The sequence below is a fragment of the Hydractinia symbiolongicarpus genome, chromosome 14, assembly GCF_029227915.1.
Source record: "Hydractinia symbiolongicarpus strain clone_291-10 chromosome 14, HSymV2.1, whole genome shotgun sequence".
Classification (NCBI taxonomy): Eukaryota; Metazoa; Cnidaria; class Hydrozoa; order Anthoathecata; family Hydractiniidae; genus Hydractinia; species Hydractinia symbiolongicarpus.
In genome coordinates, this window is record NC_079888.1 from 19,115,067 (window position 1) to 19,143,040 (window position 27,974).

The 27,974-nt window shown below is 33.9% G+C and overlaps 2 protein-coding genes and 2 long non-coding RNA genes across 4 annotated transcripts; 2 read left to right on the forward strand and 2 right to left on the reverse strand.

Annotated features, from left to right (window-relative positions):
• The first annotated feature begins 365 nt into the window (after positions 1-365).
• LOC130625571 (uncharacterized) lies at positions 366-4,541 on the forward strand. The gene is made up of 2 exons (XR_008981736.1): positions 366-749; positions 4,166-4,541. It is a non-coding gene; the product is annotated as an uncharacterized LOC130625571 (long non-coding RNA).
• An 11,839-nt stretch (positions 4,542-16,380) lies between these two features.
• Positions 16,381-17,649, reverse strand: LOC130625532 (uncharacterized). Its single transcript, XM_057440636.1, has 2 exons — positions 17,492-17,649; positions 16,381-17,187 (listed from the first exon to the last, which is right to left on the reverse strand). Exons 1-2 carry the CDS (start codon positions 17,537-17,539, stop codon positions 16,468-16,470), a joined length of 768 nt encoding a protein of 255 aa, XP_057296619.1. The 5' UTR covers positions 17,540-17,649; the 3' UTR covers positions 16,381-16,467.
• Positions 17,650-23,830: 6,181 nt separating this feature from the next.
• Positions 23,831-25,727, reverse strand: LOC130625463 (uncharacterized). The gene is made up of 2 exons (XR_008981714.1): positions 25,354-25,727; positions 23,831-25,111 (listed from the first exon to the last, which is right to left on the reverse strand). It is a non-coding gene; the product is annotated as an uncharacterized LOC130625463 (long non-coding RNA).
• A 216-nt stretch (positions 25,728-25,943) lies between these two features.
• LOC130625462 (uncharacterized) lies at positions 25,944-27,213 on the forward strand. The gene is made up of 2 exons (XM_057440564.1): positions 25,944-26,101; positions 26,407-27,213. Exons 1-2 carry the CDS (start codon positions 26,054-26,056, stop codon positions 27,124-27,126), a joined length of 768 nt encoding a protein of 255 aa, XP_057296547.1. The 5' UTR covers positions 25,944-26,053; the 3' UTR covers positions 27,127-27,213.
• The last annotated feature ends 761 nt before the right edge of the window (positions 27,214-27,974 follow it).

Genomic DNA, 27,974 nt, shown 5'->3' on the forward strand with positions numbered 1-27,974 from the left:
TTCTTAAATCGGAAGAAAAAACGCCTAAAACGTCCGTGGGTCTTCAACTTCAAATGAATAGAATTCTAAAACCGAGAAGAAAAACGCCTAAAACGACCGCGGGTAAGTTTTACATAAATCTCTGTGCGGCCAAGGGTGTGTCCTTCTTTTTCAACATGGATTCCCTTGATCAGGAGTACACTGTTGAAGAAGCTTTCAAGTCAAATGATTTGAATAAATTGAATGAGTTGTATGCAAAATTGAAAAAAGAAATTCTGGATTCGGCTACCTTTTCGGATAATGAGAGGATTAATAATGTTGGAAAGAAGTATTTTCGCGATCTAGTTGCTGAAACCTTTATTCCAACCTTTTGTTAAAGACAAATTTATTGCTTTGAAGTAAGTAGCTAGATAATTTTTGTAGCTTTTTCTGTCTTGAGTATTAGGTACCTCTTTGTGAAAAACATTAAAAGTTATTAAGCACCAGCACTGATTGTTATGAAATAATTAACCCCCACCTCCACAGATGTTCTTACAAAACGTGTTATTAAATCTTTCTTATCAAAACAAAAGCTTCAATTAATAACCTCGATCATATGAATAGTTTGTTTTTTTAAAAACAAGATAACTGAGACAAGTGTAATCTTGTTTTATGTTTTGATGAGTTTGTTAAGTTTAGTATGGAGTATAGCTAGCCAGCAGCTGCTTGTGTGATAGTTGGGAATTTTGTTTAATTTTTAACTTTTACTTTCTTTAGGTCACAAGCCTCAGGTAACTGTTTATACAGCTCTGTATCTTTGTTTTTGTGTGGAGATAACTCTCTTGTTCGAAAACTAAGAACTTTGACATCGTTAGAACTGTATTTAAATAGTGGCTTTTATATAAAGCATCCCACTATAATTTCGGCATATGAGAAAGGCAAAGGAGTTTATTTTAACAATTTCAGAAACATTTTAGGTGGTCTCTTAGTTTCACATGCTGCTTTAGATTCAGGTAAAACTGCTGATGCTTTAATTAAAGTAGAGGCAATGCATAATATAAAAAACTTTGAGTGGTGTAGTTTTGTTTGTGTTTTTGCACTGTCCTCAGCAATTTCGAGGAACATCATTACACTATATCCAGACTGTGGTCACGCAAAATTGAAACTTCTTTACAGTCAAAATATTGAACCTAGAGATTCTGCAGTTTCTTCTACAAGTCTTCACATTTTACTTTGTTATTGTGGTACTTTACCGACACAAATTGAATTTAAACATAATCATTTTGTGCCTCTATTATGTGGTGTACATCCAAAAAGAAAAATCAAGCAACCATTGCCAAAACCTGTGATTAAAAAAAATAAGCAGTCAAAATTGCCTTTCTGGGTAAATAGACATGGCATGAATGACCTAGGTATTGCTTCTGACAGACCTACAGTAACATTTCCTGCTGTCAATATGTCAACCAAAACAAAAAATATTCCAATGTCATCAAGTTCTACTGTTAAATCAGTGACTAGTATTAGTCCTGTAACTAAGCAATCCTCTGGAGGTGCAATAAGTTCTATTATTTCTGTGTCAACCGAAATAACCTTAGCCAACGATATAGCTTCGTATATGAATAAAGTTCAAAACATGGAATATTCAGAAATAATTAAATTAATAAACGAAGTTTTCATCCCTGATAATAACTATAAATTTCCTGTTAAAGATGGTCGTTCCTTTAAATTTGATTGGTTAAAACAATACACCTGGCTTTGTTATTCACCTGCTTATGATGGTGGTTACTGTTTGCCATGTGTTCTTTTTGGAAATAAGTTTCCTAATTTGTTAAAAAACATAAGAAATCTGGTAACACAGCCTGTTAATGCAAAACGTTGTGCTACAACGTTGTTCAAAAACCATGAAAAAACATCTAGCTCTGTAAAAAGTCTTCACCAGGCAACATTTTCACTGTTTACAACATATTTGAGCCAGCATTCTGGTAAAAGCAAACCAATTTCTGAACTTGTTGATCAGCAAATAAGTAAACAGATTTCTGAAAATAAAGCCAAACTTGAGCCAATCATCGATACAATTTTGTTGTGTGGAAGACTAAATATCCCTTTAAGAGGTCATAGAGATGATAGCAGTTATCATCCTGAAGTAGGCAGTTACTCATCTGGGGGAGTAGGTAATTTCATAGAAATTTTAAATTATAGAGCTCGTGCAAACCCTTTTTTCAAAGAAACTCTTGACAACAGTGCAAAAAATGCTACCTACATTTCAAAAACAGCTCAGAATGAGTTGATTAATTGTATTGGTGAAGTCATCACTGAAAAAATTGTTCTTGAAATAAAAGGCAGTAAATTTTTTTCTATTCTTGGTGATGAATGCATGGACAGTTCATGCAAAGAGCAATTTTCTCTTTGTATAAGGTTTGTTGACCAAAATTGTGATGTTAGGGAAGAATTTTTAAGACTGGTTCATTGTGGGGAAGGTTTGTCAGGTGATGGTTTATGTAAAATTGTCCTAAAATGTCTCGCAGAAGATCTTCAGCTAAATATAATGGATTGTAGAGGTCAAGGTTACGATGGTGCAGGTTCAGTGGCAGGTTTTAGAAATGGTTTGGCAGCAAGAATCCTACGCATAAACCGAAAAGCCTTGTATACGCATTGCCATAGCCATCGATTAAATTTAGCAATCTGTAAAACCTGTGGCATTCAAGCAGTTGAGAATGTTATGGGACAGATTAGAGACATTTCATTTTTTTTTAATTACTCTGAAACTAGGCGGTTGATTTTAGAACGTAATATCAAGGAACACTGTCCATCAGCTACAAAATATAAATTATTTAATGTTTGTGCAACAAGGTGGGTTGAGAGAATTAAAGGTATGGAGGTATTTAATGACCTTTATGTAGCTATTGTAAACACATTAGATGAAATGAATTTAAATTTAAATCATGTTTGTAATGCTGACACATCCTCTAAAGCTCTTCCTTTTTTAAAAGTCCTAACCTCATTTGATTTCATGGCTACATTTATGATCACTAAAAATATTTTTTTGATGACTTTACAAGTAACTGAGCTTTTACAAAGCAGAGCAAATGATATCATGGATGGTATACACATGATAGATGCTCTCAAGTCTCGTACTACCATGGTTAGAAACAACATTGACTACTACCATGAAAAGTGGTACAAAGAAGCTTCTGATCTTGCTAAGGAACTACATGTTACTGAGGCAAGTCCTCGAACCTCGGGTATAACACTTTTTAGATCCAACACACCATCAGAAAATCCTTCTGATCATTATAAAAGGAATATTACAATACCTATGTTGGATCATTTACATTCCGAACTTACTGGCAGGTTTGAAGAAAAAGCATTGTCTTGCTATAGTGGGCTAGCTATTCTCCCAGAAAAAATGCTGAGTCTTATCAAAGAAAATGTAGATTGGAAAAAAAGGTTCAATGCTTTCTTTCAATTCTATCTAGAAGACTTGCCCAATGTTCAATCTATCGAACATGAATTGGAACTTTGGGAAATTTACTGGAAATCATATGAAGGGCCTATACCTAACAACATTTCCTCCACATTGAAATCTGTCAATTTTACTGGGTTTGAAAATGTAAAAGTGGCCTTGAGAATTTTAGCCACTTTACCTGTGACTTCTTGCGAGTGTGAAAGGACATTTTCAGCCATGAAGAGGTTAAAAACATTTACTCGCACAACCATGGACTCAGATAGACTAAATGGCTTAGCCTTAATGCATGTACATCAAAACATCATTCCTAATATTTCTGATGTTATTGAGAAATTTTCATTGAAAAATAGACGATTAAACTTTAAGTGAATTACATTATTACCTTCTTCATAAAACCTTACTTCAAGTTATTGTAGAACACTTCTTTTATTATATATACATATGTACCTCTTATTTTACCATACCTATTCTTTTGCCTAAATTATACTTATATTAGTATATGCCTTATCATTGCCTAAATTATACTTACATTTTTATGTACTTACCTTACCTATTTTTGACAAAAATGTTTTCTGTAACTTTAATTCTCGAGTTGCCTTTGTGGCCTCTCCTGGAAGCAATTGACTGTAACAAAGCACCTCCAGAGTAAGGTCCAAATTTCACAATCAATTTACGTAATTACTTAAGTTCTGTTTTTCCTAAATTTTGTGTGTTTTTTATTATGATTGTTTTTACCTTTAGCCTTTTACCCTATCATTTTGACTGGTCTTGATGCAAATAATTGTATCTGTTGAGTGGCGCTCCATTCACTTCATGGTTTGTTGTTTGACAATTGATCATTTATTTTGATTTCAATGCTAGATTCATTCGTCCATTGGTATTACTTCTGTTTCTGCTTATATACAAGTGAAGAAGAAAGAAGAAAGAAGAAAAATTGTTTGCCTGGTTATTAGATTAACCTCAAATTTATAAAAAACATTATTCTGGCATATACAAAACGTCGGAAGATAGTAAAAAGACGGGAGTAGTTATCGCATTATGTATCAAAACTTTTATTTGTATTTTATATTATTATATAGCCTTAGTAGCCGAAAAGCACTTGTTACCACCTCGAAAACCTCTTTCTGGTCTTCTGGTATCTCGTAAAAAAAATTGAAAAAAAAACAAAATTTGCCTAACCATAAAAAAATCCTAGATCCGCCCCTGGCGAAGTAAACATTAAAATCAATTTTATTGAAAAAAACCTATAAATGCAACAAAAACAAATAATTGGCCTAGAGCCTGATTATATAAGATAGATTGACCCATTTGTGATTAAGTTAACCAGCTGACATATGGTAGACCACTATTTTTTCACATTATACGGAGCGAGTCAACTCCCCTAAAACCAATTGGCTCGTTTTCCAACTCAGGATGGGTTGAATCGTTGTGTTGACTTCATTAATATAATATCACTTTGGCAAGCCAGTGCCAAGTTGAAAAAGCAAAAGCATGTACATTGCAAGCTAAAACAAAAACAACAACCACATTATGTTTTAAATCTCTTATCACTTTGTCTAAAATATGTCGGTATTTTCTGTATTAAATGATTTCATTAGAGCAAAAGACAAAAACAGGAAATCTTGGACAATTTTGCGTTTATTTTGCCGGTTTGTTTACATCTTTCATCTGCTATTTCTTCAAAAAATATGTACATATTTTTAACCCAAGAACAACATAAATCATGTCATGGGTTTACTCTTCCCAAAAAACTTTTTTTAAAACGGGTTGCTTGCCAACTGAGCCAATCTGCCTCATATAAACAGTACCCATTAAGAAAGGTCAAAAAATTTCTGGAATTCGATTTTCTTGTTTGTGATACACATTAAGCAGAATTGATGAAAGTTAGTTTCCATATATCATGTGAGAAATATTTGTAAAACTTATTTCTAGAAATAAGAGGCATGAATAAAAATTTCTGCAATTTTTGTGGAATATAGTTTTGTAAAGAGGGTCAAAATCACAAAACAGTTACTCCAAATTAGGTTCCATCAAAACTTCCTTTTTATTCATAATAACTTTAGTATTATGCATATTATGTAGCAGCTCAAATTTTTGTAAAAAAAAAAAGATTTTCTTTTGCGGATGATCAAAAATAATTAAAATATACAACGCATACACCTTTGCAAACAAAAATATAAAAGACATAAACTTTCATATATTTTCAACGAATTTATCAATAAAATCCTTAAATCAGATTCAAACTATGTTTAAGGAAAAATGACTATATCCAAAAATGATAGGACAAAAATATTAGCTGTCTTGCCACAATGTTACAGTACGCTGAGATTTTCTGATTTATTTTTTATTTTTTATTGTACTTTTTTTATAAAAGTTTTGTTCCTGAAAAAATAATTAAAACTTAATGGATATTTTGTGCATTGAGAAAAATTAATACTATTGACAAAAAAGGGTGAGAAAATGACAGCTTTTGTTTTAGAGGCTTAGACTTGAATTTTGCGCCCATTAATACATTGATTCTATATGACACTGTTTTTTGTACTTAATTCGTAAAGTTTTTATGGCTTACAACTGAGATACTTTGTTGTGTCATCAGCATAATGGATTGTAGAACAATCAATGGGATTTTATGGGATTATATAAGTATACAGTATAAAGATTAGTGTCTTTTTAGGTAGTGTCTTTTTCTTCAATTTTAAAAATGCTCATGACGTACACCAACTTGTTGTATCTGTGTTACAATTAGACTAGATTTATGGACAGCAGAATTTTGTGCCCCTACCGTTTTAGAGGCTCAAAAACGCTCCACCAAATAGGTTTAGTGTTTCTTTTATTTCAAATTAAGCTGAATACTAATCTTAAGTAATTTGATCTTTGTGACCTTTTACAGTCCAAACTCGTCCAAAGTATTCACGAAATATTTTTTTAGGAATTTGATTAAAATAATACTTTAATTTTCCTATTTTAAATCACTAGCTCCCACAAAGTATGTTAGCTTTTTATAGCGTATGCTGCTTATATTATAGTACTCTCGATGTAAGCTCTCGATGTAAATTTGAATGTAAGCTCATACCTCAGAAATTAAGTTATTAAAACAACTATTTTTGTTACAAATTATTTAATTTGTCTACTGTGCAAATGGGGTATTAAAGGTCATCAAACATGGGATGGTATCACTCAAGGAAATACGATAATTTTAGGTGCCTCTAGTGTTGAAAGAACTACGCCTGTTCTTGGGTGTGTCTTATTACTAACAATTGTTTTTTTTTTAATACGATTTTCATCTCAACGCGATAAAACAATTATGCATAAGCTTGATAAGGTCATATAACTTATTTTCGTAGTAAATACCGAGGATGACTCGACTCACTAAATTTTATTTCTCGAATAGCGTCCTACGTTTTGAAGAGATTACGTAGACAATAAGGCTCTTATTTTCGGTTGAACAAAGTGAATTAGAAAATAATGACATTTAACTCTAAGTACTATTTTGTAACAACAAATGACATAATAAATGAACAAGTCACTCTAAAAAAGAAAAAAGAAATTTTAGGAAAAGATAATGGAATAGAGACCTTGAGTTAATTTGTTAAAACGCAATATTTTTGTAACGTTTGTATAAATTCCTCTCTAAATCAGTACCTTAAGAGGATAAAATGTAATTATCTTTTCATTATACAGCATGCTCATACAATAAAATAAATTTGATATTCAAACAGTAAGATCACAAAACCTCGCAAAGTCTTGTTATAGCACCAACACTATATTAAACACGTAGATGATTGCTTCACTACTTTTCTTAAGATCTGACTGGAAGAAGCGTATGAGGCAGGAAATGAAATAGCAAGTCATTTACCTATGGACTTTAAACACCCTAATGATGCCTTGGAAGCAACCATTTCTTGAGCAAGTCTTATCAATAGTCCAATTACCTAGAGATATTCTTCATTGTCATTGATCAATCTTTTATTTTGGCATGCTGTACCAAAGACGCACATATCAGACAAAATGAAAGTTGTATCTTCCAATAATACCATCACCTTTGACGCAAAACTTCTCCAAATCATTCAACTGTTAATCATAGAATCAAGGAATGGTAGATTCCTCGGGTTGAAGCACACAATTTCCAATGAAGGTTGTTTGTTTATTTAACATAAGATTTATGATCGATACAATTTTATCCAGTTCGGCATCTTTGTCCTTTTGTTTTTTCTGCAAGTTTTAAACCTGAAAAAAAGGTTCACATACTAATAAGAAAAAAAAAGAAATAAATAAGAAATAGCACATTGACAATCATAGCAAAAGTTCAATATGAAAAAATAAGTCAATATAATAATCAAGTAGCAAGAAATACCTGCTGTACGTCTCTGAGTTCATTACGTTGAGATGAACTACCCAGTGGTCCACCACCTTTATCTATAGCATTGTCATATATAGTCTGCGCATCCAATCCTTTGCTTTTATCTTCCTTCATTATCATAAGAAAGCTTAGTGCAGTTAGAATGAATATAATATGTGCTCGTGTTTTTAAGCATGTGTTTACTTCATGAAACATGAATCATTAACATGTTTACAGATATGGGAAAGGATGTCTTTTATCACCATTCTCTACACCAAAGTTTTTTATAATATTTGGAAAACCAGACAGACATTTATAGCATTTAGTTTTGAAAGGGAAAATTTTAACTGCATTCAAATGTGTGAAGCTTCTAGGTAATAAATTTGACAATCGGCTTATTTTTACAGATCAAATCAACACACTGTGCAAAAAAGCTAGCTGCAAATCTAATGCCTTGAAGGGAATTTCCTAGATTGTTGACGATAAACAGCGAAATTTAATATATACGACATTCATATCGTCTGAATTTAATTATTGTCCTTTAGTCTGGAGATTTAATAGAAGGAGATCTAATGCAAAGGTTAAGAAGAGTCTTAGAAAAGGCAACCTCCCAGTCTAGAGCGGAACCTTTTCTTCTATGGAAGGTATTCATGTGCAACAATGTAGACAATTACTGAAAGAGGTCTACAAGAAATGGAAATTAAATCTTTCATACATGGAAAGTGTGTTCTAGTTTAGAAATAACACATGGTACAATTTCAGATCAACAAGTGCTTTAGCGAGATCAAGAGTGCATTCTACAAAATATGGGCTTCAAACATTAGGCTATATAAAGCCTCGCAATTATGGCATTCACTTCTAGATAGAATAAAATCCGCAGAGTGTTTGATCATGATGTTCTTTAGAGATTTAAACGGAGATTCTGATCTCCAATATAAAAAAACAGGGTCGGTGCAGAATATATTTTTAATTTAGATTTTATCAACCTCGTCCCCAGGGCATCTTGTATCTTTTCTGACCCCGGGACGGCGATACGAACATGGCCCTGGAGGAGGCCTCGTCACGTGACCCTCCAATACACAGTATTTCTGTGTGTAATATTTAATGAGATTTGTCTCAATGTACCAAAGTTTTAATATAACCTTGCAGAGCTAAGCGAGATCGGCCTTTTACGTCACAGATGCGTGCGGCGAGTTTGTTTTGATTCCTCTCATCGCAACACACAAACTTCTCGCATATTGCCCTTGATTGTTTTGTGTAAATGTATAAATATACAATAATGTTATTTAGGCTGCTGTTTACTTGAAGAAATTCAAGCAATTTAGTTATGTGTATTTCACTGAATTGGTTGACTAGCAAGCACTGGGTTGCAAAACTTGTAGCTAGGGGAAACTTGGAAATTAGTAAATGATTTGCCCATCTGAACATAGCACTTCGTTGGTTCTCTAAGGTGCAGATATGGCTACATAATTTTCAAATGTTCGTATCATTCTAGGTGCCCGACTGAAAGTAGCTAGGCAGAAATTTAACCTCATATTAACATTTACATTTTTTATTCATTTTGGCTGAACTTTAGAATTCTCATTTACCGTGAGTTCATATCTGTGTTTGCATTACTGCTTTTATATGATGACAAAGATTTTGCTGTATTTAAACAATACTTAGCTGAAACTGAATTCAACTATGGTGGACTCACTGCTTGCAGTTATATTGGGTGAAAAAGGCTTCAGAAGAGTATTTACTTTAGAAGTATTTTTTTCTTTTACATTTGTGGCCTTAACATTTCCAAAAAGCCACCCATTACTGATAAATTCTGCTTTTTCTTTTCTTAATGACATGTTTTAAAACGCCTTGCAGCTTTTTTATTTTTTACTCAGCAAGCTCACATTTATTTTGTATATACACTTAATTTGCATCTAATTTATACAAAAACAAGGTTTTTTTCTGTTTAAAACATAAATAATTCAAAATTTTATCAAAAGCATTATGCTGGTTTGAAAATCGAGAACGACAAGTCTGCGTGTGATCTGTTTTCTCGATTTAATGTATCACTGCCTTAATAGTTTAGAAAGAATTGATATACGACTTTACGAACAGCAAAGTATTGCTACCTTGAGAAAAAAATGTTTCGGGAATAATTTTTTGAGGAAATTATTTTGGGGATTTTGGACCAAAATTAGTTTCATAAATTCGCACTTTTTAGAGCTCATCAAAATTCTGCTGCTGTTCAAAAATCGATTTTTATTGATATATACATCTATTTATTGTTATCATTCTGCTTGGAAAATATTTAAAATGCCAAACTAGCTAACCGTGAAGATTAATTCAGTATTCTCATAAGAGCATCCTATCACAAAAAGATGTCAGCAAAGAGACATTCCTTGCAACTAAATTTTTTGTTTACTAGCATAATTTTAGGTTGAATCTTATCTGACATTTCTGAGGTTAGAATAGCTTTTAAAATTTTCTGAATCTGTATCTTGGTCAAAATTGATATGCTGTCAAAACGGCTTATCGGCGTCTTTGAAAAGGGCTAAATTCTGAAACTCAGAATGTATGATGATAATAGAACTATTTTTTGGCTCAATTTCATCAAACCAATCTAAAACCATATCATACCAAATCTCAAGTCAATATTTTGTCTATAAAGGACATGGGCGGCAATTTTATGCAACGTCAGTCTTTGCAAAAAGCTGCAAATCAAACCTGGCCACTTGGAAACAAATTGAGTTTCTTTCTTTTGTTCTTACCTTGATAGTGTGTTAGGTATAGTGTGCTAGCTAACAACTTTTCTAGCTTTATTAAACATTCCCAGCTATTGAAATATTGTCATGTAAGCAGTATTACTTTATGATGTCTTATTTTATACTCTCATTGCTTAGTAATGCTTTTTATTAAATTTTTCACTTTAAAAAAAACTTGATACTGCTGATACACCTCCGCCATTTTAAAACGAACAGCTTCCTCCTGTTGGTCACAGACTCGCCGCCTCGCCAAAATGTTTTGTATGACGCAATAATTATTTGACATATCCGCGCCAATCAGGTTTCATATCGGACCAGCCTCCTCCAGGGCCATGTTCGTATCGCCGTCCCGGGGTCAGAAAAGATACAAGATGCCCTGGGGACGAGGTTGAGATTTTATATGTTTTTACGTTTATAACAGTCGATTTCTATTAGTCTTAATAGTCTTCCCTAGTAGAAATAGTCATGATGTAATCTTCCTTACAACCGTGATTGATTCTGATTGATTCCGTGATTAATTCTGAATGATTCTCTAAGTGTTATTTTATGAGATTATTTAACGCACATTTTACTTTATCGAATATAAATAAAGCATATCTATCTAAAAATACATTGTGGAAGATGGCCAATTATATTCAAAAGAAATTTTGGATCATGCGGTGAACGTTTAATCTTATTCACAGCTTCGTGTGCAGACTTCTGTTTTATTAATTTATCTTTTTTAATTTGCATTTAATGAAGCAAGGTTACTGAAGTTTCACTGCGAACGTCAAATTTAGTCAAAACGAGCTGCAATACCCCTATACTTTTTTTTCTCAAAAAAAGGTCACAATTCTTCAAGCAAAAATATTACAGACTTTTTTCGTAGCGTGTTGCAGAAATTGTTGGCGCCCCTGGACTCCTTATTTTATTTTGAGTGCGTTTCAACACGTGATTTAGAAATTTGTAGGACCCGAGGTACAAATTTCGCTTGTGAACACAATGGACAGGTTTCCACCCCGCAACCATTATACATTGATGGTGAATTATCAATGTGCTATCAAAAGCTACGGGAGCGCAGATGCTGAAAACTAATGCATTTCTTCTGACAAAGTGAATTGAAATATAATTTCAATTCACTTTGTCAGAAATAACTTTATTGATTGTACATCTCAATAGAGTCCAATGATAGTTATTGTTTTCATCTCTGCTGGAATAAATCATGCTCTTTCACGCTCATATACACTAGATTATTAATTTTTCTGATTCCTTTTAATCACTAGAATTTATCACTTGTTCAAAACTACGAAATTTGAACAAAAAAATGAATTTTTTTTAATAAATGCAATTTCAGTTCCTATACGTGGATAGTCCACATTGTCTGGCCTTATTCATTTTTAAAGCTTAAAGCAGAAGTGTCAGGAGCAGAATCAGCTTGAAACTGTCCAAAGTTTAACTTTAATGAGTAAGAAACATTATGTTTCAAAAACAAAAACAAAGGCACTTTCTTTCTTTAAGAAATGCTTTAAATTTGTTATTTGTTTAAATTTGCTTGTCAATTTTCTTTTCTTGATCTCTAAAACAGAGAATAAAGGTTAAGTACTTTTTCAATATTTTCTATTTCTTTTTATGTAGAATTTTATACTACTAATATGAAACAAAAGCGAGAAGATATTCGAGAATGGACCGGTTTGCTAGTGGGGCGCTATTGTGGTTGGTCTGACTGGGAAGAGGTTATTACTCCCCATTATACACGTGGTTTTTAAAAACGCGGAGGTCAGCCAGGTTATCAAAAGACCTATATAAATGTAGCAGAAGATAAAGAGTGGGGGATATACGAGTAGATGGAGAGAAAACCAGGAATAAAGGACAGAGTTGTTCACATTGGTAGCTGTCGACAAAACGATCCCCTTGAAGACAGAATACAGGGATATTGTCGTCATGGTTTCCATAAAAGTAAATTAATTGATCATGTTTTAGATCACGAATAAGACATATTATGCCAAGAAATTGGTATCATGATTTTGCTTTTAATGAACGAGATAATAGTCGAAGAAGACGCAGTATGTCCACAAACTCTTGGAGAGAACGAGTACAAGGTCAAGAAAGACGCAGGCCTTGGAATTGTTAATTGTAATTTAGAATAATTACATTCGTAGGGTTGCTTGGAACCAAAGTCAGTCCTTCAAAGAAAATGCCTTGATATTTGAAATGTCGAAAGTTTTGCTAACGAAAAGAGAAGAATTTGATTAAAACATGTTTTTAAAAGCATTCACCTTTTATTAACTATCATGAATTCGTTTAACTTCTACTCTTGAGTGAGAATATAGTGAATCAATTTGGGGAAAAGTAATAAGCTAAGTATCCCAAAAAAGCGATATGCAGTGTGTATGGCGGCGGTACACTTTACACTGACTTTGCCGAGAGCCTTTGAAATCAATTTAGTAAATCCTAGAAATTCCATAATACAAACATTGGTATTTAATTTGACAATCCGAATATTTTAATATTTAGTCGTTCAAAAATTATTCGACTTTGTTTAAGATTGTTTGAAAATGCTTATGTTGGCCGTTTTGATTTTTTGCACTTTGCTCCAAACATCGTTTGACTACTTAAGAACAAACGCCTCAAAAATTGTTTAGTCATTATTTACCTAGGTAAGTTTATTAGAGAAATTGTTTATTTTTAAAGTACTTAATTTATTTATGCTATTTTTTATCACTTATTCACCTTAAACAAATTATTTAGCTATTGTTTAATATTTTTGGCAATTTTAAGGAGTGGCTGGTTAAAATTGACATTGCTTACAAAAAAAGTGTAGTGCTCATCAGTTATATGTGAGCCTTATTATTAATGTATCTGTAGAAAAAACATGATAAAATCGATAATACCCAATTTTCCATATCCATTTTGCCGTAAAAAAACACAAGTCCGTATTTTTTAAAACAAGGAACGTGTTGAGCATTTTATTTAAGATGCACACAATTAAGGTAAAATATGTTGTTACAACTTTTAAAGCTCTATTATCGTGGTTTAATTTCCTTTTCAATAAATTGAGCTGATAGAAAATGATAATACAAATGTTGTTAATCCTTGAAGTATGACATTAAAGAAGGAATAGCGACAGAAAACGGAAAATATTTGTTTTAAAAGAAGCTATGTTGTTTTGTTGATTTTATTTACCTGTAACTCTCTCACTGGTCTTTATAGCAGGCTAGCTACTGACACATGACTACGCTTCACTGAAGCACTTGTGATTGATTTTTTGCGGATTGTATTCCATAAAAAAGTCTGGAGTATTCCTTAGACATCGTTAAGCCTTAACTAAAAACAATATACAAATTTTTAAAGTACATGGCTTACAAATATAGAGATGTACACAACTAGAGCTAGCTACAAAAATAACGAAAGGTCCGAGGTTTAAACCTACGCTTAGTATTAGATGTCTACCATATTAGCTCAAAATAACTTGATTGAACATTAAGAAAACTTTAAAAGGCCATATCTGGTAAATCTATCAACTGGACTGTCTATAAATAATTTCAAATTCAACTTGAATGTGACGCAGGAGATAATGTCTCACTGCGAGCGCTTGATTGTTAAAAAAAAAAGTGCTCAACATTTGCCTCGTTTTATAAAATACGATCTTATTTTCATTTACGTCAAAATGGATAAAGAAATAGGTGTATTATTTTTCCTCAGTCATTGCACCGACCTCGGGCGATATTTTTGTTTAATACACCTATTTCTATATATATATATATATATATATATATATATATTTAATAAACCTTTTTTTTCAATTATCGCGCATATAGAGGGAAAATACTAAAAGGTGAAATTTGCCATCGGGATGACAATGTAGGCTTTAGCTCATACAAGCAAAACATTCAATAGTTGATTGTTAATCTATTTAGTATCGATTAAACATTTACTGAGAGTTTATAGTGGCTGTTCATTTGTAGTTCATTTTTTCCAAGTTATGTTGACAATACGACAGCGTACAACCAGGTAAATCAGTGTTCGCAACAATGATCAAAAACGCACTTCTTTCCTGCAACTTGACGGAACAACTTCCAACATACGAGATCGACAGTTGTCAACACCATTTTGTGTACATACTGGTGTATGAAACTAAAGCTTGTCCGAATTTAACAGTACAACTTTGACTGCTTGTTCAGATTTAATGAAGCTATTTCCATCGCTATTGCATTGCCTTTGAATGAAATAGGAGTATGTTTTAAGAGCACTCCAGGAAGCTTTGGTTTTATAATTAGCTGGCTGGTTATTAATTAAACTTTAAAAAAATAAACCATTAAAGCCTTATGAATACTTTTGTGCTAAATGTCATATTTTAAACGCATGAAGAACAGTCTCACACAAAGATAAAATAATCTTAGTTACAATGTAAATTATGTATTTTATTTCACAAAGACAATAATAAAAAATGTACATCCCAATAAAAACTATTTAATGTGCATATTTGTGCTTGTAACAAGTATCCCAAAGGATTGAAACCATAAACACTTTATCTATAAACACTTTAACATGTTATTCACGCCACATGGAACCTTAAAAAAATATGACAGTGGATTTTTATTATTTACATTACCTCTTTACATTCTGACTAGCTAAAAGAAGCTAGCTAAAAGTTACATGTAACATTTAACATGCGTCCTTTAAATTCATCCTAAAATTGTTAATTGTTAATTTTAAAAACGCTTCTTTACTCTACTTTCTTTTCGCTGGAAGAACTTAAAAAAATCATAGATAGCACAGAAAAATAGCTTCCTTATCTATATGAACTAAGCGCCATGATTTAATTAACACAGCAAAAAGATGAGGTCTTTTCTGTTTCCGAGAAAACTTAGTTGAGACTTTGAACACAATAAAATGAGTAATTCTGAATCCAGTGTGATAAAATATGTACTGACCGGCGCTGTCGCGACAAAAATGTAAACTATCATATCACACATTTTTGTATATTTGATGTTTCATTTCACATCTTCCTAACAATAAAGTAGAACAGAAAAAACAACAGTATTGGAGTAACTTGTTATATTGGTATTTGGTTTGGTAGAGTGGTACATCGCATGACATATTTTATAAAACATATTTCATATTCATCACAGATCTTTGCACTTGACATCGACCGACTTGTGACCAGCAACTGGATTAAAAACTTTCTCGGTATCCACGGCCAAATGTGGATTGCATCTTTTGTGCGCATTTTCCAAGAAAGAAAACCGTGAAGCTGGTCACTTTACAGTTGTCGATGTCCGTCTGTTCTTCTTCACGCCGACATTTTCTTGATTATTTGCGCCGGTGCGGTACATAAAACGAAAATTGCATAAATTAATATTAATGACAGTTAAAGTTTGCGATGCTTTCCACGCGACCAAAGACCGAGGCTTGGCCGAGGATACAACACGTGCATTTATAATATTCTCATGCGCATGCGCATAACCCGAAAAATCGGGTTACATTGTAGTGCAGAATCCGAAAAGAAACTTCGTTCCCGACTTATCGCAGAACGTCGGAAACAGCGCAACTAGCAAGGTGCAAAGTCTAATTTTACAAAATTTCCAGTTTCAAAGTTTTAAAACCGAACCCTGTGAAAAAAATCAAAAAAGAGCAGGTATTTCGTCCTCTCCTGCAGAAGTTTACACCAAATTGATAAGAAAATGTCTTATTGTACCGATCTATAAATGAAAATATCGACCGACATTATGACGTATGAAGATCTATGTAATGAGATTAATGTGACAAATGCTTAAAATTTCCAGCAGAGACAGGCTAATAGGGTGAAGAAATAAAAGCAGTTTCGAATAATTGGTAATATTCCAGGCTCAAAAAAGTGTAGGGGTGTCCAATAGAGAGGCAATGAAAATTAGTTTTCACAAAAGAATTGTTTTTGCAACTATTATTTATTTTCATTACAACAAAAATTAACAACAAATTTAAATCCAATGCCAGCAATTTCATCTTAATCCAATTGCAGTACCTAGTGCTGGATATCTTGCACGTAACCATCGATCACTGGATGTGTAGGTTCCACAACCACCGTAGTGCATTTCAGTGAAGAAAAAATAATTTAAGGGCAGACGACGCCCTGAAGGAGGACGGATGGCGTTTTTTCTCCAATTTACTGAAACCCCTTGGCGCTCATAAACCAAATTATTTTTGAGATAAGAGGAAGGAGTTTTCTCAAACGAGTTGTAGAAAAATGCGAAATAGCTGTTGTCATCAGTTTTGTCACACTTACGAAATGTTACGGCTTTCCCATTCACTTTGATGCCTTCTACATGATTTACACGGTTGACAGAATTCGGAAGAGTATCCAGGTAAATATAAGGACCTATGTGCCTATTGACTGGGGCACTAGTTCCGGTGTGCCCATTTAGATAAACGCGTAATCCGCCGGTCGCTCTATATTGGGTAATGATGGTGTAGGGTTGTGTACCGTCTGGCTTTGAAATTCGCAAAAGTACATCGCTACTTCTCCTGAATAAACATCTGATGTCAGCGTTGGATAATCTCGGCAGTAGAGAATTTGAAATAAAGGTGTATCCACCACCATTGATACCCATTTCACAAAATACTCTTTTCATTCCTGACGGCAGGTAAACATTGTATATACCGCTGGTGCTATGCCCAGAACGTCGTAAATCATGACATGTGTAGCAGCTTGGTCTGGTGTCCTGAAAAGATAAGTCATTTGAAACTACAAACTTGTATCACATTTTGCGAACAAATATTTGAACGTTTGGTGTTCATATATTAAATATACCGTTATAATGTTTGGCAATGTTATTTCGTTAATTTTGATTACTTGTAATAGAATCAAAAGTCTGGTCGCTGTAATGACTGTTTTCAAGCTGTGTAAACATACTAAAACGCATGTTTATGCAAATGAATCTGGCTTAGACATTCATAAGGATGAAATCACAAGCGACAAAAGTCTGCAAATATACATCTTTCTTTTATGTGAGATGAAATGCTTACCACATCTGCTACCAGCCCGACCAAAAGCAGAGCTATAAATTCTATCATCTTGTAAAATTTCTTCCTGTTCTAAAAAGTGTTCGTTGAGCAACTGCTCTAATTTCTCATTGTGCTCTGAATTTATATGCCCCAAACGCTGTCATCCGTTGCGGTTTAGTCTTGCTTTTACCAATGGTTGTATACGTTTCATTCTCAGGCAATTATTGTCTTGTTATGGAAAAATAATCCGCTCAAAATTAATGATACTTTAAATAGATCTGTTTTAACAAAATATGCTACGTAATGAGTTTTTATGAATTGGATACAAACTATGACAAAGAACAGAACAAAATCCATAAAGATATAATAAAAGAAAAAGAGACACAAGGCGGTAAGTTTCTATTCATAACCATATTGTTCAAAAAACAATGGAGAGGAGGCGCGTCACTTGGTTCCAGTTCTTTCTGCGCGCTTCTTGCAAACGACTAATGACCGATTCTTTCAGCATACTGACAGTTTTGCTTGTAAAAGATTAAGAAAATAATTAGGTTTTCCACTGAATTCCGCCAAAGTTTATTGTTTAAATAGCTCTCACGGGTTTTCCCTCGCATTCAACATAATTTACCTGCATAATTTTTAAGAAAATCAGTATGAGAAGCAGCTCGAAGTTCAAGCAGGCATACTTGTTGTTGTCGTATGTATACGAAAAACAAACGCGTTTTTTCAAGAAATACTGAAGGGAATATGAATCCTTCATAGATGTACGAAGGTAAGGGTTTATTCTTTACTCTAATAATATTCTTTAAGTGAAGCACGATAACTAGCTACTTAAAGACAAAATTGAACTGTTAATTTTGGGTGTTGATAAAGTGTCCCTTTAAATATACTGGGTGTATTATCCCACGTTTTTCTTACGTAAAAGTTTTTGTAAAAAAGCGAGTTGTAACTAGTTATCTTATTTTAATGTTGTATAAAACAGCTTTAGCAATCTACTATCTTATTTCTATTCAGGTTTCAGGAGCTGCTCTAAACATGTAAAATGATTGTATTGCAATGGACAGGGTAGCTAGCAAGCTATACCCTCGATGAGGGCTAACCACATAGAATTTAAATCGCTATTGCTACCCATATGAAGTATTTCTCTCATAACTATCAGTTCTGACAGATGGTGATGTAAGCTCTGAACTTAACTGCTTTCATATCCGGCAAGTGAAATATGCACTGAGAATTAATTACCAAAAATTTCGCACAATTTATTTCAAACACATGTTTTACAAAAACCAAATGGTCCTTTAGATGGTTTTCGCAGACGCCCCCAAGAGGAAGGTTATCCAAAATTAAATATTGGTAAAGCGCCAGATATACAGTATGAAATTTATGAGATCCGGATCAGAAGGCCGAATAGGCAAGTTATACCTGTTTACTTTGGTAGCCCATGCAAAGAACGCGACACAGTTGATGCGAGAATTAAAGAGCACTGTAGGCCCAGTTCAGCAAAAAATGACCTTATAAATGAGGTCATGGAAAAGGGAGATTTGCTATGGGTACGTGTCAAAGAATTCCCGGATAAAGAGGGGGCAATGGATGAGGAAACTGATTATCTTAGAAGATATTATGCCTGGAATATTCGAGACCAAGTTAAAAAACACCCAGGAAACATCTATGAATAAAACTATTATGTGGATAAAATATACTTGTATCTTAAGAAGTGTAGGGACTTTTATAATTTTATCATTCGTTTTATCATTATTGAAAAATGTATTAACTACGTCTAATTTTCCCAACTTTGTAAAGAAAAAAATTTGCACTTTTTAGGCATTCCTAACAACACAGGCTATATTCTTGGTAGACTTATCCACTAAAGAGGCAAAAATTGTTTTTATAAAAAAAATTAATGACGTTATTGGAATCAGAAATGACGTCATATTTGTACAAAAGGTACTTATTATTCGATCAAGAAAAAAGATTCCTTTTACCAGAAATATTGCTCTTCATGGTACATGTTTAACATACTGCATTTATAGATGTTCGGAGTAAAGAAAACAATACAATGACGTCATTTAGTTTTATGGTCTGTATTTTATCCCTAGGTCGCATATACCTGCTTAGCAACACCTAAGTCACCACCTATTAACAAACACCACATTGTAACGGACAGATATGTAATAAATAAATTTATAACCAATACAACATCCTACAACACTCACACATGCACTTATTAAAACTTGTAAAAAATTACTCCTGTCCGAAAAGTACAATGCCTTCCGCAAAGTATTCATTTTTGTTCTAAAAAAACTTCCGTTTATTACAAGTTCCAATAAAAGTTAGAAAAAGTCAGCACTCAATAACATGTTGCACAAAAATATCTCAACCCCTATCTACCAATACTAATAGGATTAATCAAACGTTTTATTGTTCTTTTTCCATCTCGAGGCGACACCTTGATTTCTGCAAGGTATGGTTATATGTTCTCCTTTTCAGTATACCAGTGAAGAAGTAATGAAGTTTCGTATTTTTAATGATATTTCTTCTTATAATTCATGCTCAACCCATTCGTTGGTGGTATTCTTTTCTGCAAATCTGCGCATCTGTGTAGTGACAGCAGTCACGTACCTTGCGATTTCTTGCAGGGTCGTCGTAGCTTTATACAGATGTTACATTTTTCTGCTTTGTTGTACTCTCTACTTAGCATCTCTGTGGTATTAAACCATTTTTTATTCTTCTTGGCATTAAGGCGTTGACTGCCCCGTGATCGATGCAACACTCATAGTTCTTGTTTCTTCATACGACTGTGTTTTAGGGCAGGTGAGACAGAAATGCACTGCATTTTGATTTTTTGAGGCTGCGCTTCTTAACAATTTTGAGAGCTGTTTGATGGTAGTGTAGCACGTTTTCGTGCTGTCTGTTTACATGTTTTTTGTGTGTTATGTTGTAGTCGGATAGTCGAAGGGCGTTGGTGTTTTTTTTTTGGTAACCTACACTACGTTCACCGCACTATCTAGCTTGTTTGTCTTATACTAGAAAATCTTGTTGACGGCTAGGGTGTTTGTTTTAACGATCTTCGAATTCCTCTAGCATGGTCATTCTATCCGGGTCTCCACCAATCTTTTCATGGTAGAGTGCTTTAATAAAGCTCAACTCTTCACTTTTAGAGTTAATGAAGGCTTTTTTTAAGCGATCTAGGCAGGCTATCTACAAAGAATCTCTTGTTAGTCTCAGTCTATGAAGTTTAATATCTATATGCAGACTACTACCTATGGTAAGCCCGGTCTGTGGTATGTCTGCATATTCTACGTGATCCTTGATTTGCGCGAACATGGTGTGCATTACATCATCTGCATTACTACCCGGTAAAGCCGAAGTTGGGTTGCTGTTGAAGACCTGGTCAATTCTCGTGTATGTATCATCAGACCTGAATTCCTACTCTACCCTCTTTAGATCCTTTTTCTGCGGGTTCCACGGCCGGTACTATCCTCCACAAATTGCTCAGAATTACCAGATAATCTCTATTTCTTATGAATACGGCTACACATTATAATGTTGTGTTTTTACTTGCTTGTTTGTTTTAAATGTTTCCCTGCATAAACTCTTCACATTTTGACTAGCTAAAAGGAGCTCTACAAAAAATGTATTTACATTAAACATATAAAACACTTTAACATGCGTCCTTTAAAATCATCCTAAAATTGTTCATTTTAAAAACACTTTTTTACTTTTACTCCTTTCTTTTTTCTGGAAAAATTTAAAAAAATTATAGATAGCACAGAAAAAAAATAGCTTCCTTATCTATCTGAACTTTAATTAACACAGCAAAAAGATAAGGTCTTTTCTGTTTCCGAGAAAACTTATTTGAGATTTTGAACCCATTAAAAATGAGTAATTTTGAATCCAGTGTGATAAAAAATGTACTGACCGCCGCTGTTGTGACGAAAATGTAAACTATCATATCACACATTTTCGTATATTTGATGTAAAAAACATAGCTTGCAAGGTGCAGAGTCTAATTTTACAAAATTTCCAGTTTCAAAGTTTTAAAACCGAACCCTGTAAAATAAAAATCAACTGAAAGCAGACATTTCGTCCTCTCCTGCAAAAGTTTACACAACATTGATAAAAAAATGTTTTATTGTACCGATCTAAAAAGGAAAATAACGATCGAAATTATGACGTATGAAGATCTATGTAATGAGATTCATGTGACAAGTGTTTATAATTTACAGCAGAGACAGGCTACTAGGGTGAAGAGATAAAAGCAGTTTAGAGTAATGGCTAACATTCCAGGCTCGCAAAAAGTGTGTGATCTAAACATTTGGCATGCAGGGGTGTCTAATAGATTAATTCAAATCTCAGTAAGTAACATGTGACCATATAGCGTAACAAGGAGTTACTCACTAGAGTCAAAAATAAAAATTATCACACAATGATTTATTTTCAAAAGAACATTCAGGAGCAGCTAAAACTAAAATATTTCAAGTATTACTTACTTTAAAGCAATGAATTTATTGTCTCTTGCAGAGGCAGATGAAGGTTTGGTTTGAGACAACAACATGGCACACGTGGCTAAAATATTTCCCTGCAGCATTTCCAATCCTTTCAATATCTGAAAGGGTTTCCAAATTCAAAACTTCTTCATTTAACTTCGGTAGCATGCAAATGCTTTGATATTCTAGACATTTTAAGTGCTCCCTGCAATTGGACCTGACCCAGGAAAACCATGTTGAAAAAGAAACATCCACTTGTCCATGTAACTATACCCGTGGTCGTGTAGGCGTATTAACTTAAAAGCCACGGATGTTTTAGGCGTTTTTTTTCACATTCCAGAATTTCATTCATTGGAACTTGAAAACCCGCAGACGTTTTAGGCGTTTTTTCTTCCATCTGTGATTTTCATTCATTCGGAACTTTAAAACCCGCGGACGTTTTAGGCGAATCGACACTTTGCCTAAGATCGCCCCGGGTTTGCTTATTTGAAAATCGATAAAACGCCGCATCGTCATGAAGTCGAAATCGGCGGGTGCCAAAAATAAATTTATAAAAATAACTAGCTAGTCAAAATGTGAAGAGTTTATGCAGGGAAACATTTAAAACAAACAAGCAAGTAAAACACAACATTATAATGTGTAGCCGTATTCATAAGAAATAGAGATTATCTGGTAATTCTGAGCAATATGTGGAGGATAGTGCCGGCCGTGGAACCCGCAGAAAAAGGATCTAAAGAGGGTAGAGTGGGAATTCAGGTCTGATGATACATACACGAGAATTGACCAGGTCTTCAACAGCAGCCTAACCTCGGCTTTACCGGGTAGTAATGTAGATGATGTAATGCACACCATGTTCGCGCAAATCAAGAATCACGTAGAATATGCAGACCTACCACAGACCGGGTTTACCATAGGTAGTAGTCTGCATATAGATATTAAACTTCATAGACTCAGACTAACAAGAGATTCTTTGTAGATAGCCTGCCTAGATCGTATAAAAAAAGCCTTCATTAACTCTAAAAGTGAAGAGTTGAGCTTTATTAAAGCACTCTACCATGAAAAGATTGGTGGAGACCCGGATAGAATGAATGAATGAATGCTAGAGGAATTCGAAGATTGTTAAAACGAACACCCTAGCCGTCAACAAGATTTTCTAGTATAAGACAAACAAGCTAGATAGTGCGGTGAACGTAGTGTAGGTTACCACAATAATAATATTCAGTTTGGGGCAGCGTTTGCTATCTACTCAGACATGGAAAGCCTACTCTACTCAGTAAAAGAGGATGTGTCAGAGGGTAAAACGCAAAAGCTTAATAAGCACATAACGTCTGGATGGTGCACTTATAGATAAGTTGCTTACGGAGATGTAAAGATTTATCGTGGCCAGGACTGTGTCAAGGGATACGTGGACCATCTGCAGAATTAGGCATAGGAGTTTTACCATACCTTTTCTTAGCAGCCAACCTCACAGAGATGCTAAGTAGAGAGTACAACAAAGCAGAAAAATGTAACATCTGTGTAAAGCTACGACGACCCGCAAGGAATCGCAAGGTACGTGACTGCTGTCACTACACAGATGCGCGGATTTGCAGAAAAGAATACCACCAACGAATGGGTTGAGCATGAATTATAAGAAGAAATATCATTAAAAATACGTAACTTTATTACTTCTTCACTGGTATACTGAAAAGGAGAACATATAACCATTCCTTGCAGAAATCAAGGTGTCGCCTCGAAATGGAAAAAAAACAATAAAACGTTTGATTAATCATCCTATTAGCATTGGTAGATAGGGGGTTGAAATATTTTTGTGCAACATGTTATTGAGTGCTGAATTTTTCTAACTTTTATTGGGACTTGTAATAAACGGAAGTTTTAATAGAACAAAAATCAATACTTTGCGGAAGGCATTGTACTTTTCGGACAGTAGTAATTTTTTTTACAAGTTTAAATAAGTGCATGTGTGAGTGTTGCAGGATGTTGTATTGGTTATAAATTTATTTATTACATATCTGTCCGTTACAATGTGGTGTTTGTTACCAGGTGGTGACTTAGGTGTTGCTAAGGAGGTATGTGCGACCTGGGGATAAAATACAGACCATAAAACTAAATGACGTCATTGTATTGTTTTCTTTACTCCGAACATCTATAAATGCAGTATGTTGAACATGTACCATGAAGAGCAATATTTCTGGTAAAACGAATCTTTTTTCTTGATCGAATAATACGTACCTTTTGTACAAATATGACGTCATTTCTGATTCCAATAACGTCATTAATTTTTTTTTATAAAAACAATTTTTGCCTCTTTAGTGGATAAGTCTACCAAGAATATAGTCTGTGTTGTTAGTAATGCCTAAAAAGTGCAAATGTTTTACTTTACAAAGGTGGGAAAATTAGACGTAGTTAATACATTTTTTAATAATGATAAAACGAATGATAAAATTATAAAAGTCCCTACACTTCTTAAGATACAAGTATATTTTATCCACATAATAGTTTTATTCATAGATGTTTCCTGGGTGTTTTTTAACTTGGTCTCGAATATTCCAGGCATAATATCTTCTAAGATAATCAGTTTCCTCATCCATTGCCCCCTCTTTATCCGGGAATTCTTTGACACGTAACCATAGCAAATCTCCCTTTTCCATGACCTCATTTATAAGGTCATTTTTTGCTGAACTGGGCCTACAGTGCTCTTTAATTCTCCCATCAACTGTGTCGCGTTCTTTGCATGGGCTACCAAAGTAAACAGGTATAACTTGCCTATTCGGCCTTCTGATCCGGATCTCATAAATTTCATACTGTATATCTGGCGCTTTACCAATATTTAATTTTGGATAACCTTCCTCTTGGGGGCGTCTGCGAAAACCATCTAAAGGACCATTTGGTTTTTGTAAAACATGTGTTTGAAATAAATTGTGCGAAATTTTTGGTAATTAATTCTCAGTGCATATTTCACTTGCCGGATATGAAAGCAGTTAAGTTCAGAGCTTACATCACCATCTGTCAGAACTGATAGTTATGAGAGAAATACTTCATATGGGTAGCAATAGCGATTTAAATTCTATGTGGTTAGCCCTCATCGAGGGTATAGCTTGCTAGCTACCCTGTCCATTGCAATACAATCATTTTACATGTTTAGAGCAGCTCCTGAAACCTGAATAGAAATAAGATAGTAGATTGCTAAAGCTGTTTTATACAACATTAAAATAAGATAACTAGTTACAACTCGCTTTTTTACAAAAACTTTTACGTAAGAAAAACGTGGGATAATACACCCAGTATATTTAAAGGGACACTTTATCAACACCCAAAATTAACAGTTCAATTTTGTCTTTAAGTAGCTAGTTATCGTGCTTCACTTAAAGAATATTATTAGAGTAAAGAATAAACCCTTACCTTCGTACATCTATGAAGGATTCATATTCCCTTCAGTATTTCTTGAAAAAACGCGTTTGTTTTTCGTATACATACGACAACAACAAGTATGCCTGCTTGAACTTCGAGCTGCTTCTCATACTGATTTTCTTAAAAATTATGCAGGTAAATTATGTTGAATGCGAGGGAAAACCCCTGAGAGCTATTTAAACAATAAACTTTGGCGGAATTCAGTAGAAAACCTAATTATTTTCCTAATCTTTTACAAGCAAAACTGTCAGTATGCTGAAAGAATCGGTCATTAGTCGTTTGCAAGAAGCGCGCAGAAAGAACTGGAACCAAGTGACGCGCCTCCTCTCCATTGTTTTTTGAACAATATGGTTTTGAATAGAAACTTACCGCCTTGTGTCTCTTTTTCTTTTATTATATCTCTATGGATTTTGTTCTGTTCTTTGTCATAGTTTGTATCCAATTCATAAAAACTCATTACGTAGCATATTTTGTTAAAACAGATCTATTTAAAGTATCATTAATTTTGAGCGGATTATTTTTCCATAACAAGACAATAATTGCCTGAGAATGAAACGTATACAACCATTGTTAAAAGCAAGACTAAACCGCAACGGATGACAGCGTTTGGAGCATATAAATTCAGAGCACAATGAGAAATTAGAGCAGTTGCTCAACGAACACTTTTTAGAACAGGAAGAAATTTTACAAGATGATAGAATTTATAGCTCTGCTTTTGGTCGGGCTGGTAGCAGATGTGGTAAGCATTTTATCTCACATAAAAGAAAGATGTATATTTGCAAAACTTTTGTCGCTTGTGATTTCATCCTTATGAATGTCTAAGCCAGATTCATTTGCATAAACATGCGTTTTAGTATGTTTACACAGCTTGAAAACAGTCACTACAGCGACCAGACCTTTTATTCTATTACAACTAATCAAAATTAACGAAATAACATTGCCAAACATTATAACGGTATATTTAATATATGAACACCAAACGTTCAAATATTTGTTCGCAAAATGTGATACAAGTTTGTAGTTTCAAGTGACTTATCTTTTCAGGACACCAGACCAAGCTGCTACACATGTCATGATTTACGACGTTCTGGGCATAGCACCAGCGGTATATACAATGTTTACCTGCCGTCAGGAATGAAAAGAGTATTTTGTGAAATGGGTATCAATGGTGGTGGATACACCTTTATTTCAAATTCTCTACTGCCGAGATTATCCAACGCAGACATCAGATGTTTATTCAGGAGAAGTAGCGATGTACTTTTGCGAATTTCAAAGCCAGACGGTACACAACCCTACACCATCATTACCCAATATAGAGCGACCGGCGGATTACGCGTTTATCTAAATGGGCACACCGGAACTAGTGCCCCAGTCAATAGGCACATAGGTCCTTATATTTACCTGGATACTCTTCCGAATTCTGTCAACCGTGTAAATCATGTAGAAGGCATCAAAGTGAATGGGAAAGCCGTAACATTTCGTAAGTGTGCCAAAACTGATGACAACAGCTATTTCGCATTTTTCTACAACTCGTTTGAGAAAACTCCTTCCTCTTATCTCAAAAATAATTTGGTTTATGAGCGCCAAGGGGTTTCAGTTAATTGGAGAAAAAACGCCATCCGTCCTCCTTCAGGGCGTCGTCTGCCCTTAAATTATTTTTTCTTCACTGAAATGCACTACGGTGGTTGTGGAACCTACACATCCAGTGATCGATGGTTACGTGCAAGATATCCAGCACTCGGTACTGCAATTGGATTAAGATAAAATTGCTGGCATTGGATTTAAATTTGTTGTTAATTTTTGTTGTAATGAAAATAAATAATAGTTGCAAAAACAATTCTTTTGTGAAAACTAATTTTCATTGCCTCTCTATTAGACACCCCTACCTTTTTTTGAGCCTGGAATATTACCAATTATTCGAAACTGCTTTTATTTCTTCACCCTATTAGCCTGTCTCTGCTGGAAATTATAAGCATTTGTCACATTAATCTCATTACATAGATCTTCATACGTCATATTTCGATCGTTATCTTTATACGTCATATTGTCGGTCAATTTTTTCATTTATAGATCGGTACAATAAGACATTTTCTTATCAATTTGGTGTAAACTTCTGCAGGAGAGGACGAAATACCTGCTCTTTTTTGATTTTTTTACAGGGTTCGGTTTTAAAACTTTGAAACTGGAAATTTTGTAAAATTAGACTCTGCACCTTGCAAGCTATGTTTTTTACATCAAATATACGAAAATGTGTGATATGATAGTTTACATTTTCGTCACAACAGCGGCGGTCAGTACATTTTTTATCACACTGGATTCAAAATTACTCATTTTTAATGGGTTCAAAATCTCAAATAAGTTTTCTCGGAAACAGAAAAGACCTTATCTTTTTGCTGTGTTAATTAAAGTTCAGATAGATAAGGAAGCTATTTTTTTTCTGTGCTATCTATAATTTTTTTAAATTTTTCCAGAAAAAAGAAAGGAGTAAAAGTAAAAAAGTGTTTTTAAAATGAACAATTTTAGGATGATTTTAAAGGACGCATGTTAAAGTGTTTTATATGTTTAATGTAAATACATTTTTTGTAGAGCTCCTTTTAGCTAGTCAAAATGTG

What these genes read in the sequence shown, in the direction of transcription:
- LOC130625462 (XM_057440564.1), top strand. Translation starts at nt 26,054, where the DNA reads ATGATAGAATTTATAGCTCTGCTTTTGGTCGGGCTGGTAGCAGATGTG. An exon ending in TCGGGCTGGTAGCAGATGTG is followed by an intron (nt 26,102 to 26,406) that starts GTAAGCATTTTA and finishes TTATCTTTTCAG; the next exon opens with GACACCAGACCAAGCTGCTA.
- LOC130625532 (XM_057440636.1), bottom strand. Translation starts at nt 17,539, where the DNA reads ATGATAGAATTTATAGCTCTGCTTTTGGTCGGGCTGGTAGCAGATGTG. An exon ending in TCGGGCTGGTAGCAGATGTG is followed by an intron (nt 17,188 to 17,491) that starts GTAAGCATTTCA and finishes TTATCTTTTCAG; the next exon opens with GACACCAGACCAAGCTGCTA.